At 40.0% G+C, this 14,752-nt stretch overlaps 1 protein-coding gene across 1 annotated transcript in view; it reads right to left on the bottom strand.

Moving 5' to 3' along the window:
• Positions 1–6,979, bottom strand: part of col9a1b (collagen, type IX, alpha 1b) — a 118,018-nt gene extending 111,039 nt beyond the window's left edge. Inside the window, exons 1-4 of the mRNA XM_039737772.1 lie at positions 6,809–6,979; positions 4,940–5,014; positions 4,554–4,589; positions 4,384–4,446 (exon numbers count right to left, since the gene is read on the bottom strand). Of these exons, the coding sequence (XP_039593706.1) occupies positions 4,384–4,446; positions 4,554–4,589; positions 4,940–5,014; positions 6,809–6,886 (252 nt within the window). The 5' untranslated portion in view covers positions 6,887–6,979. The remainder of the gene's footprint in view (positions 1–4,383; positions 4,447–4,553; positions 4,590–4,939; positions 5,015–6,808) is intronic.
• Positions 6,980–14,752: the final 7,773 nt, after the last annotated feature.

Raw genomic sequence — 14,752 nt, 5'->3', positions numbered from 1 at the left:
AAAACGCACACAAATGATATACTGTTCAACTCATTTTAATGTCTGGTTATGCAAGATGTCAGGCTTTTTATGGTTACCCCTATTTTAAGCCCACTAGACCACAAAAACACTAATGTTTGGGCACTTTTGGACCATATTATGTGCAAGAAATTACACCCTTATGATAAATAGTAAATCAATAGATGTCCTCAGCAAAAATGATCAGAAGAACTTGGTGTGGGCCTCATCGACCAACCCCATGGGACCACCCCGAAATGGGATATGAGGGCTCAAAGTTTATCCTTTTCACAAAACTTCAGAAAAATGGGGATCGGTAATACAGGCATGTAGAGTATCATTTTATTCTATTTTGAGGCTGCTGATTGCAAATATGACAATATTTTTGATATTTCATTCTTTATTAGTGGTCTTAGCTCTTTAAGAGCCACTCCCTGAAGGTTAATAATGACAAATTTCAAACATAAGCAGGTGTAGTATTATTTTAGATGGCTTCATGGTCAGTGATTACGAATATGATGTCATTTTTGATCCTTTATTAGGTATCTAGCCCTCTATGGACCATTATCAGAATGTGAAAATTTCAAATTTCTATTAAAATGAAGAGTATTTAGACTTAAAACATTTAAGTTAAAGCACACATTTCAATATGTCAAATATCTGACTCAACTATTCATGTTTTTTCATGTACTTCTGCCTCGTGAAGTAAATCATTACATTTCTTACGAGCACTCCGAATTAGGGCAGCTTACACTAATTCAAACTTTTTTGTTTTGATAACATTGACAACATTGTTTCTTTGTGTTGGAAATGTCATCACGTTGTTATCTTCTTGATTGTTTTTTTCACAGATGCTCCAGTTTTATGTGTTTTCAGCACAGCTAGAGCCACGTTTTTGATAACCAGGCACATATCATATTCATATTCATCACTTTTGAGGTTTAATATATTTGTCACGTCAACAGAAATTATAAAAAAGGCTTGGTAATTTGAATTATTATGTGCATGAGTTAACATTTAGATTGCTTGACTGCATTCCCTTTCTTGATCATGTGTATTCCCAACATATCTTATTAGGCATATGTAAATATTCCAAAATCTAAAATGCTTCTGGTCCAGGGCATTTTGGATTAGGGATACTCATCTTGTATATATGTTTCTGTTATAAAAAAAATCTTGGAAGGAGACGATGCGTGATATTCTCAGAGACACTTTAACGTCCCGTGAGACCAGTCAGTGAGACAAAAGGACAGCTGCTGCACAAGCTTTTAAATGATCGACACGCAGCGCGACAAGCAAAACAAGCAGCTCGGCAGCAGCAGCAGCAAGACAGCAGCTGATCTCACCGCATCTCCTTAGCGTGTGTTCAGCCCTCCCCCCCGTCAGACGTGAAGTGGCAGAGTGGAAGAGCAAAGCGAGCAGGGGGCACAGCCCCCTAGTATATATACTATATATATATATATATACAGTATATATACTATATATATATATATATATATATACAGTATATATACTCTATATATATATATACAGTATATATATATTTATATATACTGTATATAGATATATGTATATTTATATATAGGGTGGTCCAGATCTAATTATGCAACTTTTAATGCAATGCAGGAAAACAATGCAAGACAAAAGAATTGTTTAAAATATCTTGTAATAAATGAAAATGGATTTACATTGAATAAATTTATTGATTTTCCGTGTAATCTCCCACTTGTCCTCCATTCAGTTGTGAATTCTCTATGTAATAAACTTAATAAGTTATAGCGTAATGAAAATTGCATAATTAGATGCAGACCACCCTATAAACATCTACACATGGAAGTGTGTGTGTGTCTGCCCGGTCTGGAAGTGAGAAGTGGAATTTGGGTGAGGGCTTCACCTCCGAGGAAACAGAAAACTTGCTTAGCCGCTAATACACAAGTGAGGTCAGCACGTCAGCCAAACAAAACCTCAGAAGAAAGACAAAGTTGCTTAGCCGATAACATCGGCAAACGGTATCCCTTTTACTTTTCCTCCCACCGCTAATGCACAAGTGAGGTGAGCCTATCAGCAAAACAAATCCTCCTAGGATTGAGATGCCCAGAGAAGTTCCTTTGAATTACCTGACATCACTACATTTCAGTTTATTTTCTGACGATTTCAATAGTTCCTAGGATCCAGTGCTTTTTACAGCACGGGCTTACACAGCTAGTTTATATCTCTCTATTATAAAAAAAATCTTGGGAGGGAGACTAGGGAGACGAGACGTGATCTTCTCGGAAGACAATGTGACGTCCCACAAGAGACACTTTAACATCACGCAAGACAAGGCATTGAGACAACATTTAAAACAAATTCACAGACATCTAACCTGGCTGTTGTTGCAAAGCTTTTGGCAGACACACTTCATGTGCTCCCAGCTCTTAAAACAAAAACAAGCGACAAGCAGAACATGCAGCTCGCCAGCAGCAGCAGCAAGCCAGCAGATGATCCGACCACTTCTCCTAAGCGTGGGTTCCCTTTCCCATTTGGAAGGCCAGGGTGAGTGAAGAGCACTGGAGACTGAAGGAAGACATCCCTTCTGACAAGTCTCTATTTGGATGCCCACAGAGGACAATGGCAGTTGTGGTTCTCTAAGGCCACCCGGTTAGGTTCCATGAGTGCCAGCAGGGGGAGTTATTTGGAGGTGAGCCTTCTCTCTCTCTGGATCGTTCCGCTTGACCCGGAAGTGCTTCCTGGAGGCAGTGATTGAGCAACAGAAATACTTTCAGGTTCACTTGAAAAGGGAGCACCTCACACAGCCCGAGGAGTCAGAGTTAGGAGATGTGGTGGACAACACTTGCTGGGGAGGAGTGGAGGAAGAAAAGAAATTGTATTGTGGAGGAAGAAGCCTGGTTAAAGGTATTTAGTTAAATAAAAATGGTCATTTGGACCCGGGACTGTAGTTGGGGTAATTATGTCTGGGGTTTCGGGTCTCAGTGGGGACCCCTAGTGGTCTCGGATATAATATCCTATTTTCTTTTATTTTTTGCTGCCTTCTCTATGAGGTCTAAGTATGTTTTTTACATGAAATATGCTGTTCTGCACCTCAAGGAGTTTTAGATGTTATTGTATTGCTGCATTGTTTAAAGTAAAGCATCACCCATCGCCATGGTGATCTCTTAGAATCACTTGGGGGTGTGCAACGTGTGATGTCATCCAGAGCGCCGGCATAAACATTCCAGAAAATCCAATCTTAGGGTTCCGCTGTGAGTGTGTGTTTTGTGTTATTTTGCTTTGTTTATTCATGTTAACAGACTTTTAATTTTTTAAGTTAAAAGACTTTGATTTTTTTTTGCTTGACCTAAACTGGCTTATGGTGTATAATTTGAGGAACTTTTTTCGTTTGAATTTGTACATCAATTTTCTTTCTAAAGAAAGAAAGAACCATATTTCCTTATGAAGTCTAATTAATGACATTAATTTTATTATTTGCACAATTCTTTCATATCTGTCAATCTGTTGAAGTTTAGATGGGTGCAGCCTAAAGTAATAGCATTGGGTTCAAGGCCGGGGACTTACACAAAGATCACTGGGTTCATCTGAAATGTTATATTAATACCAGACAATGATCCGACCGTTATGGGCCACTAGGCACCCTGGAGAGGCTGTCAGTCCACCGCAGGGCAGAAATTACAATTATGTATATATCATTTACTATTATCTATTTTAATATTTATATAAAATATGCTATATGTGATGTGTATCTATAATGGGAAAAACTGTGTGTGTATGTAGATGTGTGTGCTTTTCATTTTTGCATGCATGTGTCTACAGTATATGCTTAAAGCTCCGGGTACACAGTATATGCGTGTTTGCAGTATGTTTTTACACCTACAAAGTAATAACATCACCCAGCGTACTCTAAAATTTCCCCTTAGTTTTTTCCCCTTATTTTGGCCCTAGGACGCTGGCCATGCCGTCCGTTTGTTTGTGCTGCTTATGTCCGCCCAGGATTAACTCTTAATGAGAGCCCCACACAGCCTCAGCAGGAGATGTTACGCTTTTCAGCACTCCTAGCTTGCTCACTTTTCTTGAGTCTAATCCCAGTGGGCGTCTATTAACTCACTGAACTCTCTGCTTATTTCAGGCACAGACAAAAAGGTCAGTGTTTCACGACCAAATTCTTCAAAGTCTCGCTTCCCTTCAGAGTGCATTCCTCCAAGACGTACTCCTGAAGGTGGTTTCAGAAAAACCCCCAATGGCTTTTCCTCCATAATTCGATTCAGAAATCTCTATTGAATATTCTTTTTCATGTTACAGAACTGCATTTTCATTTAAACTGAAATATATATAATAAAACTTGGGTTTTATTAAAAAGAAAAATTAACGAAACCACAATGAATAACTCACATCTGCCCCAGGTATTCCTGGTATTCCTGGTGAACCTGGTTTTCCGGCATCCCCATCTGGGCCCTAAAATTATTAAGAAGCATATATATATATAAAATATGATAATATAGCATTATTAATTTACTATCATTATAGCTAATAAAAAAATTAAGATCAATTTGAGTACTTACAGGAGGGCCAATAGGGCCATCAGGGCCTCTTTCTCCCTATGTATGCAAGAAAAAACAAACAAATAATTCAATAAATAGTTCAATACATGATTGAAAGTTATTTGCACAGAATCTTTTAAAATAACTAAAGACATTGAAAATGTCACAGATAAAGTCTTCACAGAAGTTTACATTATAAACAGTTGCAGTTAAAGCTAAACACTTAATATAATCTAAGCAACATTACTCGGCTACTGCAGAACAATCACAGTTCAATATGCACACAATTAAAAGGCCATAAAGCTACCAATCAGATAAATTGGATTTAATTGCCTTAAAATCATTTACAGTATTCCTAGACTCTTGAGCACCAGGTGAGAAATACTTTGGTTCAGAAGCCCACTTACGTCTATGCCATCAATTCCAGGAACGCCTGCAGGACCTCTGGCACCTTGTGGACCTCGGGGACCAGCTGGGCCTCTCTGTTTGGAGTGAAGAACATGGCAGACATTAGAAGTGGACTGACCTCATTACCCTGGGACACTCTCTATGCAATCCACAATATGGGGGTTGAGTGTCACCCTGGGGTCTTTTAAATGCTCAGCAACTCAGTATTATTTCGATACAATTGCACATATTCCAAGAGTCAAAACTCGATTATGAAGACTTCTTTTGTAAGTCACTTTGGATAAAATTGTCTGCTGTGCAAATAAATGTAAATGTAAGATGCACATAGTGAGTATGTAGGGTTTAAAAAAGACAAATGATGAAGAATTTTAACTAAGGATATGACTGGCTGTTTTTCTCAGTCTGAATCCCATGTGCATTCTGATGAATATTCCGAATATGACTCTAACACTCACTCTGAAAGGTGCGTGAGAAAATCATTTTTAAAATTGCTTCAGAATGTGAATCAGCATCATTCTAGCTTTCCCCTAGAACTGCAGTTGCCCTCATCCCTTGTAAAGGGCTGTCTTGTTATTCCTGCCTGCAAGTTGTCTTGGTTTCAAAGAACTCGCTTGTTCAAATGTTCCAGAGTTTTGACCTCCTCCTCTTTACATACCTTAACTTTACTCCCTATATTTATGTATTTATTCATTAACGTCAATGAAGGGTTTTGTCTTTTTGAGTTTATTATTGCATGTTTAGTCCTAATAAAATAATACATTGATAAAATTAGTAACATTATGACTGTTGACTGCATACAAAGCCATCATCTCTATGAATCAGGCGAGAGAAAATCCTCATTAATGGGTTTATTAAAACTCTATGAAGTTATTTCTCTACAAATTATAATTTTTATTTTCAGTTCATTATTTGTTATTACAGGTGCAATTTGTAATTCATTGCTTTATTAACCTAAAACGTCTCAGAATGTATGCGTTTATAACTCACTGGAGTAAAGTTTCATTTACTTGCTCGGGTTTAATCCAGACACCCCCCGATCGGCCGATTGCACACCAGGGGCTTCGGCACTGGATTTTCTATTCTGCCTGAGCGCCCGGGTGTCTCCACGGGTCCAAGCGAAGTGACAAGCCAGCGCAGCAAACGACGAACACCACATAACGAGTCTAAGGCCGGCGTAAATCGGTGAGTTTTCGGTGTAGTTATTATAATATTTATGACCAAGCCTCGTAGAGCCCGTGCTTTGTTATTCAGGTTCCGTTAAGTGTGCGCATTATGTCGCCAAGTGCTAAGCGGTAATAGAAATAAGTGGCCAGGACGCACGCGCGTTAAATAGTTATGGAAGTCGTTAAACTTGATGTAACAGGTGTATAACATAAATAAAATAGCATTTATTTTTTATGTGAAACACGAGCTCTGTTGCCAGAAGTCCCGTGTGGCGGTGCTGGACTGCGTGATGACTGCTGTCCACTATACCGGACAATGCCCCAATAAGCCGGTATTTTATGTTTTATGCTTCTCTATAGGCTTTTGAGATTCTCCTTCATTGTTTACCCTGGTGGTGATTACTTCTTTACAAAGACATTAAGACGGCATACTTTTGAAGCTATACAAAGGGCCGCTTTGTCCTGCAGCACATCGGGTAGACCAGGTTGCCAAAGTGTACAGAGAAGGCTTATTTTTCATCTGATCTCCAGGCAAATTCCGGCGCTCCCCCAAAAAAGTTTAATGGTCCCTCTAAAGATCTCTAGGAAGAACTGGGAAAGCGCAATCTCTTCACGCCTTTCATCCTCACTTTAACGCGGAGCAAAGCTTCAAACTCCAGTCGGACAACGCGAAAATACCTGCACGTTAAGTGGAGGCAGACTTACTTGAGCTGAGCTGAAGAATGCAATCTGAAGGATGAGCACTGCAATCAGAAGTCCACAATCGCTGCGGCTGCCAGCCATGGTAACCCCTATGGCCAGCCAGGAAGCAAAAAAGTCCTTTTTCTGGGCTCAGTTGGACGCTTGGACCCCCTCGTCAAATCCCCCCTCTCTGAATCCCTTACCAATAACAGAAAGGTAAGCTGCGCTATAGCCTTGGCAGTCTCATGTTTATTCATGACATTCTTGGGAAGTGGACACGATTGGAGGAGCTTGGTGTGATGGGTGGGGTGGTGGGGGTCGGCCTGCGTCTTGGACTACCCATGATGGGTAATGGAAGAATAGCTCAAAAGGGACTGATGTGTGGGTGCGCTGCATAGGTGGGGGATTATTTATGAGGCAAATAATAATTTTAATGAATCAATGGCATCTTTCTCTGAATAAGTGTCATAACTATCTGAAACCCATCTAAGCAGCGCTTGACACAAGACCCCACACAGGACAGGCCACAATTCAGATGCAGGGCACATTTACTCACCCAAAGCATAAAACAGTAAATGAAACTGAAATGAATATCTTTTGATATGTGAGAGGAAACCAGAGTACCTGGTGATAAAGCACACAGACACAGGGAGGACATGTAAAATGTGCATAGATAGGCCATCAGTGTTAATCACTGCAACAGTGTGAATCTGCTGAATGGGTATCATCTAGGCATAAACGGGACGTTCTTAAGGCTGTTTAATCCGACTGGGATTCTTTTCAATGTGTTCTTATTAAGTGCACTTCTACTCATCAGTGTTACAGATAGATAGACAGATTGATATGAAAGGCAATATATATGATAGATAGATAGATAGATAGATAGATAGATAGATAGATAGATAGATAGATAGAATTTTAGTATACTTTAATTGCAAATATATTATGCACAATTAGGAGCAGCAAACACAAAACAGAATTTGGAAGCATAAACAGAGAAACAATATGCATTATAAAATCATTTAGCATCTACGTATACTGTACATGGTGGCTTATAGTTCATATTCCAGTTGACCTATAGGTCAGTCTGATTCTCAAAGGGCTCATTACTTTTAATAATGTAACATAAATACACTGTAGCAACTCACTCACGGTCTGTGTGGCTGCCACTTTCAGGTTTTTTTCAGAGTAGTCCAAGTTCCTCCCAAATTCCCAAGGTATGCAGATGGGCTAAACCAACAAGGCTTAAGCGGTCCAGTATGAGAGAAAGTTTGCCATGGGACTGGAGCCATAAATGGATTTGTACAAAGTGTAAGCCTCCTCCCTGAGTTTCTTGTTAGGAGTTTAATTAATAGCACTGCGACATATAAATATGAAAGGTGCTATATAACAGATAGGTAGATAGATAGATAGATAGATAGATAGATAGATAGATAGATAGATAGATAGATAGATAGATAGATAGATAGATAGAACTTTATTTGAATAAATAAACACATAAATAGGTAGATAAATAAATACACACACACACACTTACACACAAACTATGGTCTGACCACACAACAGAACGACTATACAGCAAGAAAATTAAAAAGAAAGAAAACTTCTAACTTGGCAGTCACAATCCCAGTGAGGCGTTACACGGGCATATTGCTGTTGGTATAAAGGACCCCCAGTCATGTTCCTTGACACACTTCTGCTGAATAATTTGTTAGCTGAACATCCTCATTTTTAGTGTGTCAGGGAGAGGATGTGCAGCATTGTTCATAATGGCCCTCAGTTTTGTTTTATTTCTCTCCTTTGCTAACTGCTAGAGGGGGTCCACGATGCATCCTATAACTGAGCTTGCCCTTTTAACTAGCTTGTTGATTTCATGGGCCTCTCTTGAAGTGATTTTACCAGACCAGCACACCATAGATAGATAGATTAGATAGAGCTCCATACATATTATTAATTGTAAATATCTACATATATATTACCACAACCACAGCCTAGTACAGTCCTCCTGCTCTGCATGTAGATTCAGACTAATACCTGCTATAAATAATTTCCCACCATTACACCTCTGTATACTCCTTCTACTTCACAGATAAATTCAGGTTAATATCAGCTATAAATCAATTAATTACCAAGAGGCCCACCGTTGACAGAGCACAGCATCCCCCACCCCAAGACCCCACAAATCACTAAAGGTCTCAGAGCTTCTAGTCAGACCATAAAATGCAAACTCCAGCTTCAGTGTGCAGTTTCCCAGCACCTTAAACAGCAAGTAGCCTGTCAGTGGTCACTGAGTTATTTTCTAAATTCATTCTCATCTTGAGAATTCCCAGCTTTCCTTGATAGATAGATAGATAGATAGATAGATAGATAGATAGATAGATAGATAGATAGATAGATAGATAGGCACTATATAATAGATAGATAGATAATGTTAAATGCACTATATAATTGATAGATAGATAGATAGATAGATAGATAGATAGATAATGTTAAAGGCACTATATAATTGATAGATAGATAGATAGATAGATAGATAGATAGATAGATAGATAGATAGATAGATAGATAGATAGACTTGCCTTCTTGCTTTACTGTAAAGACTGTATGTTTGGTCTCCTGTACCACACAGATTTTATAAGATGTCCAAAATTAATTGTTCCACACATTTAGCAGTCACACATAACGAATCGCCATTAATCTTGTATGTTATTATACAATATAGTGTTATTTGTGTGTCATGAAAATAATGTGATATTGTATAAAACACCTCATAAATCTTCATACCATTTATTTTTCCTCCACAATTTGTAATCTAAACACAAAATCTCTTGCATTTTAAAACAAGAAGGACCATTTTTCATTTTTCTGTGCATGATAAAACTGAACCTTATGCCCAAGCCTAAAGTTTATAGACATTCTGAGTTTACTTTACTGTGGCTCCTCTGATTGAACAGGAATTTCCAAAGGCTGGCCCACTTGTAACTCTGAGATTTTTCTCCATGTGACTGGTGCCCTCTTGTGATATTTCACACTTAGCTGCAGACATTTGAGTGCCGTGTTCATTTAATGGGACTCAATCCTCAGGAGAGGAATTCTTCTGTTTCGGCTTTAAAGCTTGAATGTAACGCACAATAGTTTGCCTGCTCACACATAAAGGGGACTTTACTTCATGATAATAATTGTTTAATGTAAAGTAAAACTGCAGAATGTTTAAACTGCGGTACAAAACAGAAGATCTTAATGCAGTAAAATGACTGAGTCACTTAGCTCTCTGTACTCCATGAGAAATTGGAGAAAAGTGACTTGTGTCCACTTACAACACAAAACACTCTTCTGTAAAACTTTATATGGGGATGAATCTTAGACTTTTGTGAACAGGTATTCTGTCCATTATAGATTTTCAGAATTCTGCCCTTTTGTATCATCTAATGTGATGAGTTTTCTCTGTGGGTCCAAGAGTAATATAACAAGGAGGCTGTGTATGGGGGGCATTGCTCTGCCAACTGTGTACAATACAAAGTGATCTTATATGAAAACGATTATCCAGTTTTGGGTGAATGTAGAGGCATCTGAGTGAAACCTTTACTTTTTTAATGAAAAAGCAGACGGAAATGAAGTAGTGCCAGCAGAAACACAGATTATATATACAGTATGGTGCAAAAGCACTGGGTCAATCAGAACATTATTTTTAAAATTAGCATTCCGGTGATTAAATGGAAAACACTATATAAAATTAGAATGAATAGACGTAAGAGCTGCTACAATAATAAGTAACACGCATTTCTTGAGTTCTCAAAAAAATCAGTGATAGAGTACAGTATGTCGTATGGCTGCTAGTACAACCTACAGTAAGTTTGCTTCCCAGACCACTGGTAGAGCCCTCCAGCAATTCTCTGCTTTTTAAATTCAACCAACAGTACACCTTATTCAAATTAATAACGTAGTGAGAAGCCACAGCAAGAGTTTTATTGATAAATTTAACAAACGGTAGAGTGTATTGGACGATAATGACAAATATTGTGGTGCTTCAAGGTGGGGTTTTGGAAATGGCTGAGCTAAAGCACTTGGACAGTGATAAAATCATAGCTTTGTATTAATAAAGCTATAGTTAGTGAACAACAGCACAGAACACCAGATTTTCAAGTTGCAGTATTGAAGCTATCAACCCAGCCACAGGTTCTACACCAACCAGTGTGTTTCTTCATGCCAGTCCTAAGCCCAGATAAATGTGGAGAATTACATCAGGAAGGGCATCCACTGTAAACTTTTGCCAGATCAATATGCACACAACAATACATACCGGATTAGTCGAGGCCCAGATTAACAACCGCAGCCATCAGTACTGTTAGCCAACATGGTGCTGGTGGAAACTGGGCTACTGTTTGCCAAAGAAGAAGAAGGGGGGAAGCCATTGCAGAGACAATGGGGAGAAGAGGAAGGGAAAGAAAGTGGAAGTGAGAGTAGAAACTTTGAATGTTGGCAGTATGACTGGTAAAGAGAGAGGGTTAACCAATATGATGGAGAGAAGGAAGGTTGATATATTGTGTGGGCAACAGACCAGATGAAAGGGGAGTAAGTTCAGGTGTATTGGAGGTGGGTTCAAATTGTTCTACCATAGTGTGGATGGGAGGAGAGATGGGTTAAGTGTCATCCTGAGAATAGTATGTCAAGAGTGTTTTTGAGGTGAAAAGAGTGTCGGACAGAGTGATGATTATCCATCCATCCATTATCCAACCCGCTATATCCTAACTACAGGGTCACGGGGGTCTGCTGGAGCCAATCCCAGCCAACACAGGGCACAAGGCAGGAAACAAACCCCAGGCAGGGTGCCAGCCCACCACAGGAGTGATGATTATGAAGCTGGAAATTGTAGGTGTGATGATGAATGTTGTTAGTGCATATGCCCTGCAAGATGGGTGTGTGATGGAACAGAAAGAAGATTTCTGTTAGATGAGTTAGATGAAGTGGTGTACCTAAGGGACAGAGAGTGGTGATTGGAGTGGATTTCATTGGACGTGTTGGTGGAGGGAACAGAGGGGATGAGGAGGTGATGGGTAGGTATGGTGTCAAGGAGAGGAATGAAGAAAGTCAGATGGGAGAGGATTTTGGGAAAAGGATGGACATGGCTGTGGTGAATATGTTTTTTAAGAAGAGGGAGGAACATAGGGTGACATACAAGAGTAGACGAAGATGAAGGAGACTGGAGACTGCAAAGTGGTGGCAGGCGTAGTTAGGCAGCATAGGATGGTGGTCAGTAGGAAGACACTGGATATCAAGAAGTAGAGGAGAGTGAGGGCAGAGCCAAGGATCCAATGGTGGAAGTTGAAAAAGGAAGACTGCAAGGTTGAGTTCAGGGAGAAGGTAAGACAGGCAGTGGGTGGCAAAGAAGAGTTACCAGATAGCTGGGCAGCTACAGTAAAAGTCGTAAGGGAGACAGCAAGAGAGTGCTTAAATGGGGAAGTGCAGAAGAGTATACAGAGGAAGAGGATGGCAAAGAAGAAGTGGGATAGTCAGAGAGATGCAGAAAGTAGACAAGAGTACAAGGAGATAAGGTGCAAGGTGAAGAGAGAGGTGGTGAAGGCTAAAGAAAAGGCGTATGATGAGTTGTATGAGAGGTTGGACACTAAGGAGGGAGAAAAGGTCCGATTGGCTAGACAGAGGGACTGAGCTGGGAAAGATGTGCAGCAGGTTAGGGTGATAAAGGATAAAGATGGAAACGTACTCACAAGTGAGGAGAGTGTGTTGAGCAGATGGAAAGAGTACTTTGAGAGGCTGATGAATGAAGAGAATGAGAGAGAGAAAAGGTTGGGTGATGTGGAGATAGTGAATCAGAAAGTGCAATGGATTAACAAGGAGGAAGTAAGGACAGCTATGAAAAGCATGAAGAAAGGAAAGGCGGTTTGTCCAGATGACATATCTGTGGAAGCACAGAGGTGTTTAGGAGAGATGGCAGTGGAGTTTTTAACCAGATTGTTTAATGGAATCTTGGAAAGTGAGAGGATGCCTGAGGAGTGGAGAAGAAGTGTACTGGTGCTGATATTTAAGAATAAGGGGGATGTGCAGGACTGTAGTAACTACAGGGGGATAAAATTGATGAGCCACAGCATGAAGTTATGGGAAAGAGTGTAGGAAGCACAGCAGTATGGTTTTATGCACTACAGATGAAAGTGTTGATGGAGAAGTATAGAGAAGGCCAGAAGGAGTTACATTGCATCTTTGTGGACCTGGAATAAGCATGACAGGATGTCTAGAGAGGAGTTGTGGCAATGTATGAGGAAGTCGGGAGTGGCAGAGAAGTACATAAAAGTTGTACAGGATATGTACGAGGGAAGTGTGACAGCGGTGAGGTCTGCGGCAGGTGTGATGGATGCATTCAAGTTGGAGGTGGGATTACATCAGGGATCGGCTCTGAGCCCTTTTTTATTTGCAGTGGTGATGGACAGGTTGACAGACAAGATTAGACAGGAGTCCCCATGGACTGTGATGTTCGCTGATGTGGTGAGAGTAGTGAGCAGGTCAAGCAGACCCCGGAGAGGTGGAGATATGCTCTCGAAAGGAGTGGAACGAAGGTCAGAAGGAACAAGACAGAATACATGTGTGTGAATGAGAGGGAGGTCAGTGGAATGGTGAGGCTGAAGGGAGTAGAGCTGGTGAAGGTGGATGAGTTTAAATACCTGGGATCAACAGTACAGAATAACTAGTTATCGTGTGCTGCGAAAAGTGCAGATGGATTTACTGGTTTTTGGGTGACATGGTGGCACAGTACTCAACACTGACGCCTGATGGATCCAGCATCCTCAGTCTCAATCTTCTGCCTGCGGTAGTTGTTGTCTGTATGGAATTAGCATGATCTCCCATGTATAACAGCTGTCTCTGTATAAGTTCTGCTTGTTCCTCTACAGTCCAGAGACATGTGTCAGTTTCATTGACAATCACGGAATTGTGGGGGTGTGCAATGTGCTTAAGTGGGCTCTGCGTTTGACTGCCTTGCATTTAATCCAGCCAGGGTCCGCTCCAGCCACTGAAACCCTAAACTGGTGAAGATGGGCCTGAGAATGTTGTATATGGTTGTGTTTTCCACACTCCAGTGACATGTTTACAGTATCTCTAAATTGACCTAAAGAGATTGTGCCATAAAGTGAACAGGCATTCCAACCAGAGTAGGCTGCTGTTTTGGGCACCATGCCCTACTGAACAGACTCTGCTTGTATGGTAGAAATGGATGGTGAATGAATAACTGAATGAATGAATGAATGAATGAATGAATGAATGAATAGGCTATGCTCCATAGTTCAAAACACTCAAACTTTTAATTAACCTGTCAGTGTGGCTGCTAACAGGCCTAACAGGCTGAAGATGAGCCGGTCCACTTGGAACAGCTTTGTATTATAAGAAATGTTAAGAATGTATTGCTAATTAAACGGGATAAAGGCCCCGTGTTTACCTCCTTTGCTTGTCTATCTCTTCCAGAAGACCCTGCTACCCTTAGTTTATAGGACGAGTGTGTTTTGCTTCTGTAATTTCATCGACTTGTGTGAGGATGGCCCTGAGGAATGTGGAGCCAAACAATGAGCTTTCTTTAAAAAGAAATTGTCTCTTCTCTTTGGCACATACTACCAGAAACTGACTTTTTTAAATAAAACCTTGAACAAAATTGTAACATTTGCTCTGCTGCTGGGAAACCAATTTAGAAAGTGAAAGTAAATTGCACATCTAATCATTTTAATCTTCTTAAGGCTCCCATAATTTGACTTAAAATGACAGCTTGCACATTCATAAAATCCTAATGTTGTGTTTAAGTGTATTGAGTTCTGCACAGTTTGTGTAAGAGATCAATTTTTATTTAACAACCTTTCAAAATACATCCTTGAATATTTTCTTAATAGTAACAGTGCATGATTCAATTTATAAATACGTCTCTTGGTCAAGCCATTAATTCGTTGACCAGTCTTTATAGTGGAAAGTGCC

Source organism: Polypterus senegalus, chromosome 16 (assembly GCF_016835505.1).
Source record: "Polypterus senegalus isolate Bchr_013 chromosome 16, ASM1683550v1, whole genome shotgun sequence".
In the NCBI taxonomy this organism is placed as follows: domain Eukaryota; kingdom Metazoa; phylum Chordata; class Cladistia; order Polypteriformes; family Polypteridae; genus Polypterus; species Polypterus senegalus.
The sequence above is the reverse complement of the archived record's forward strand: the minus strand, read 5'-3'. Positions and strand labels throughout refer to the sequence as shown.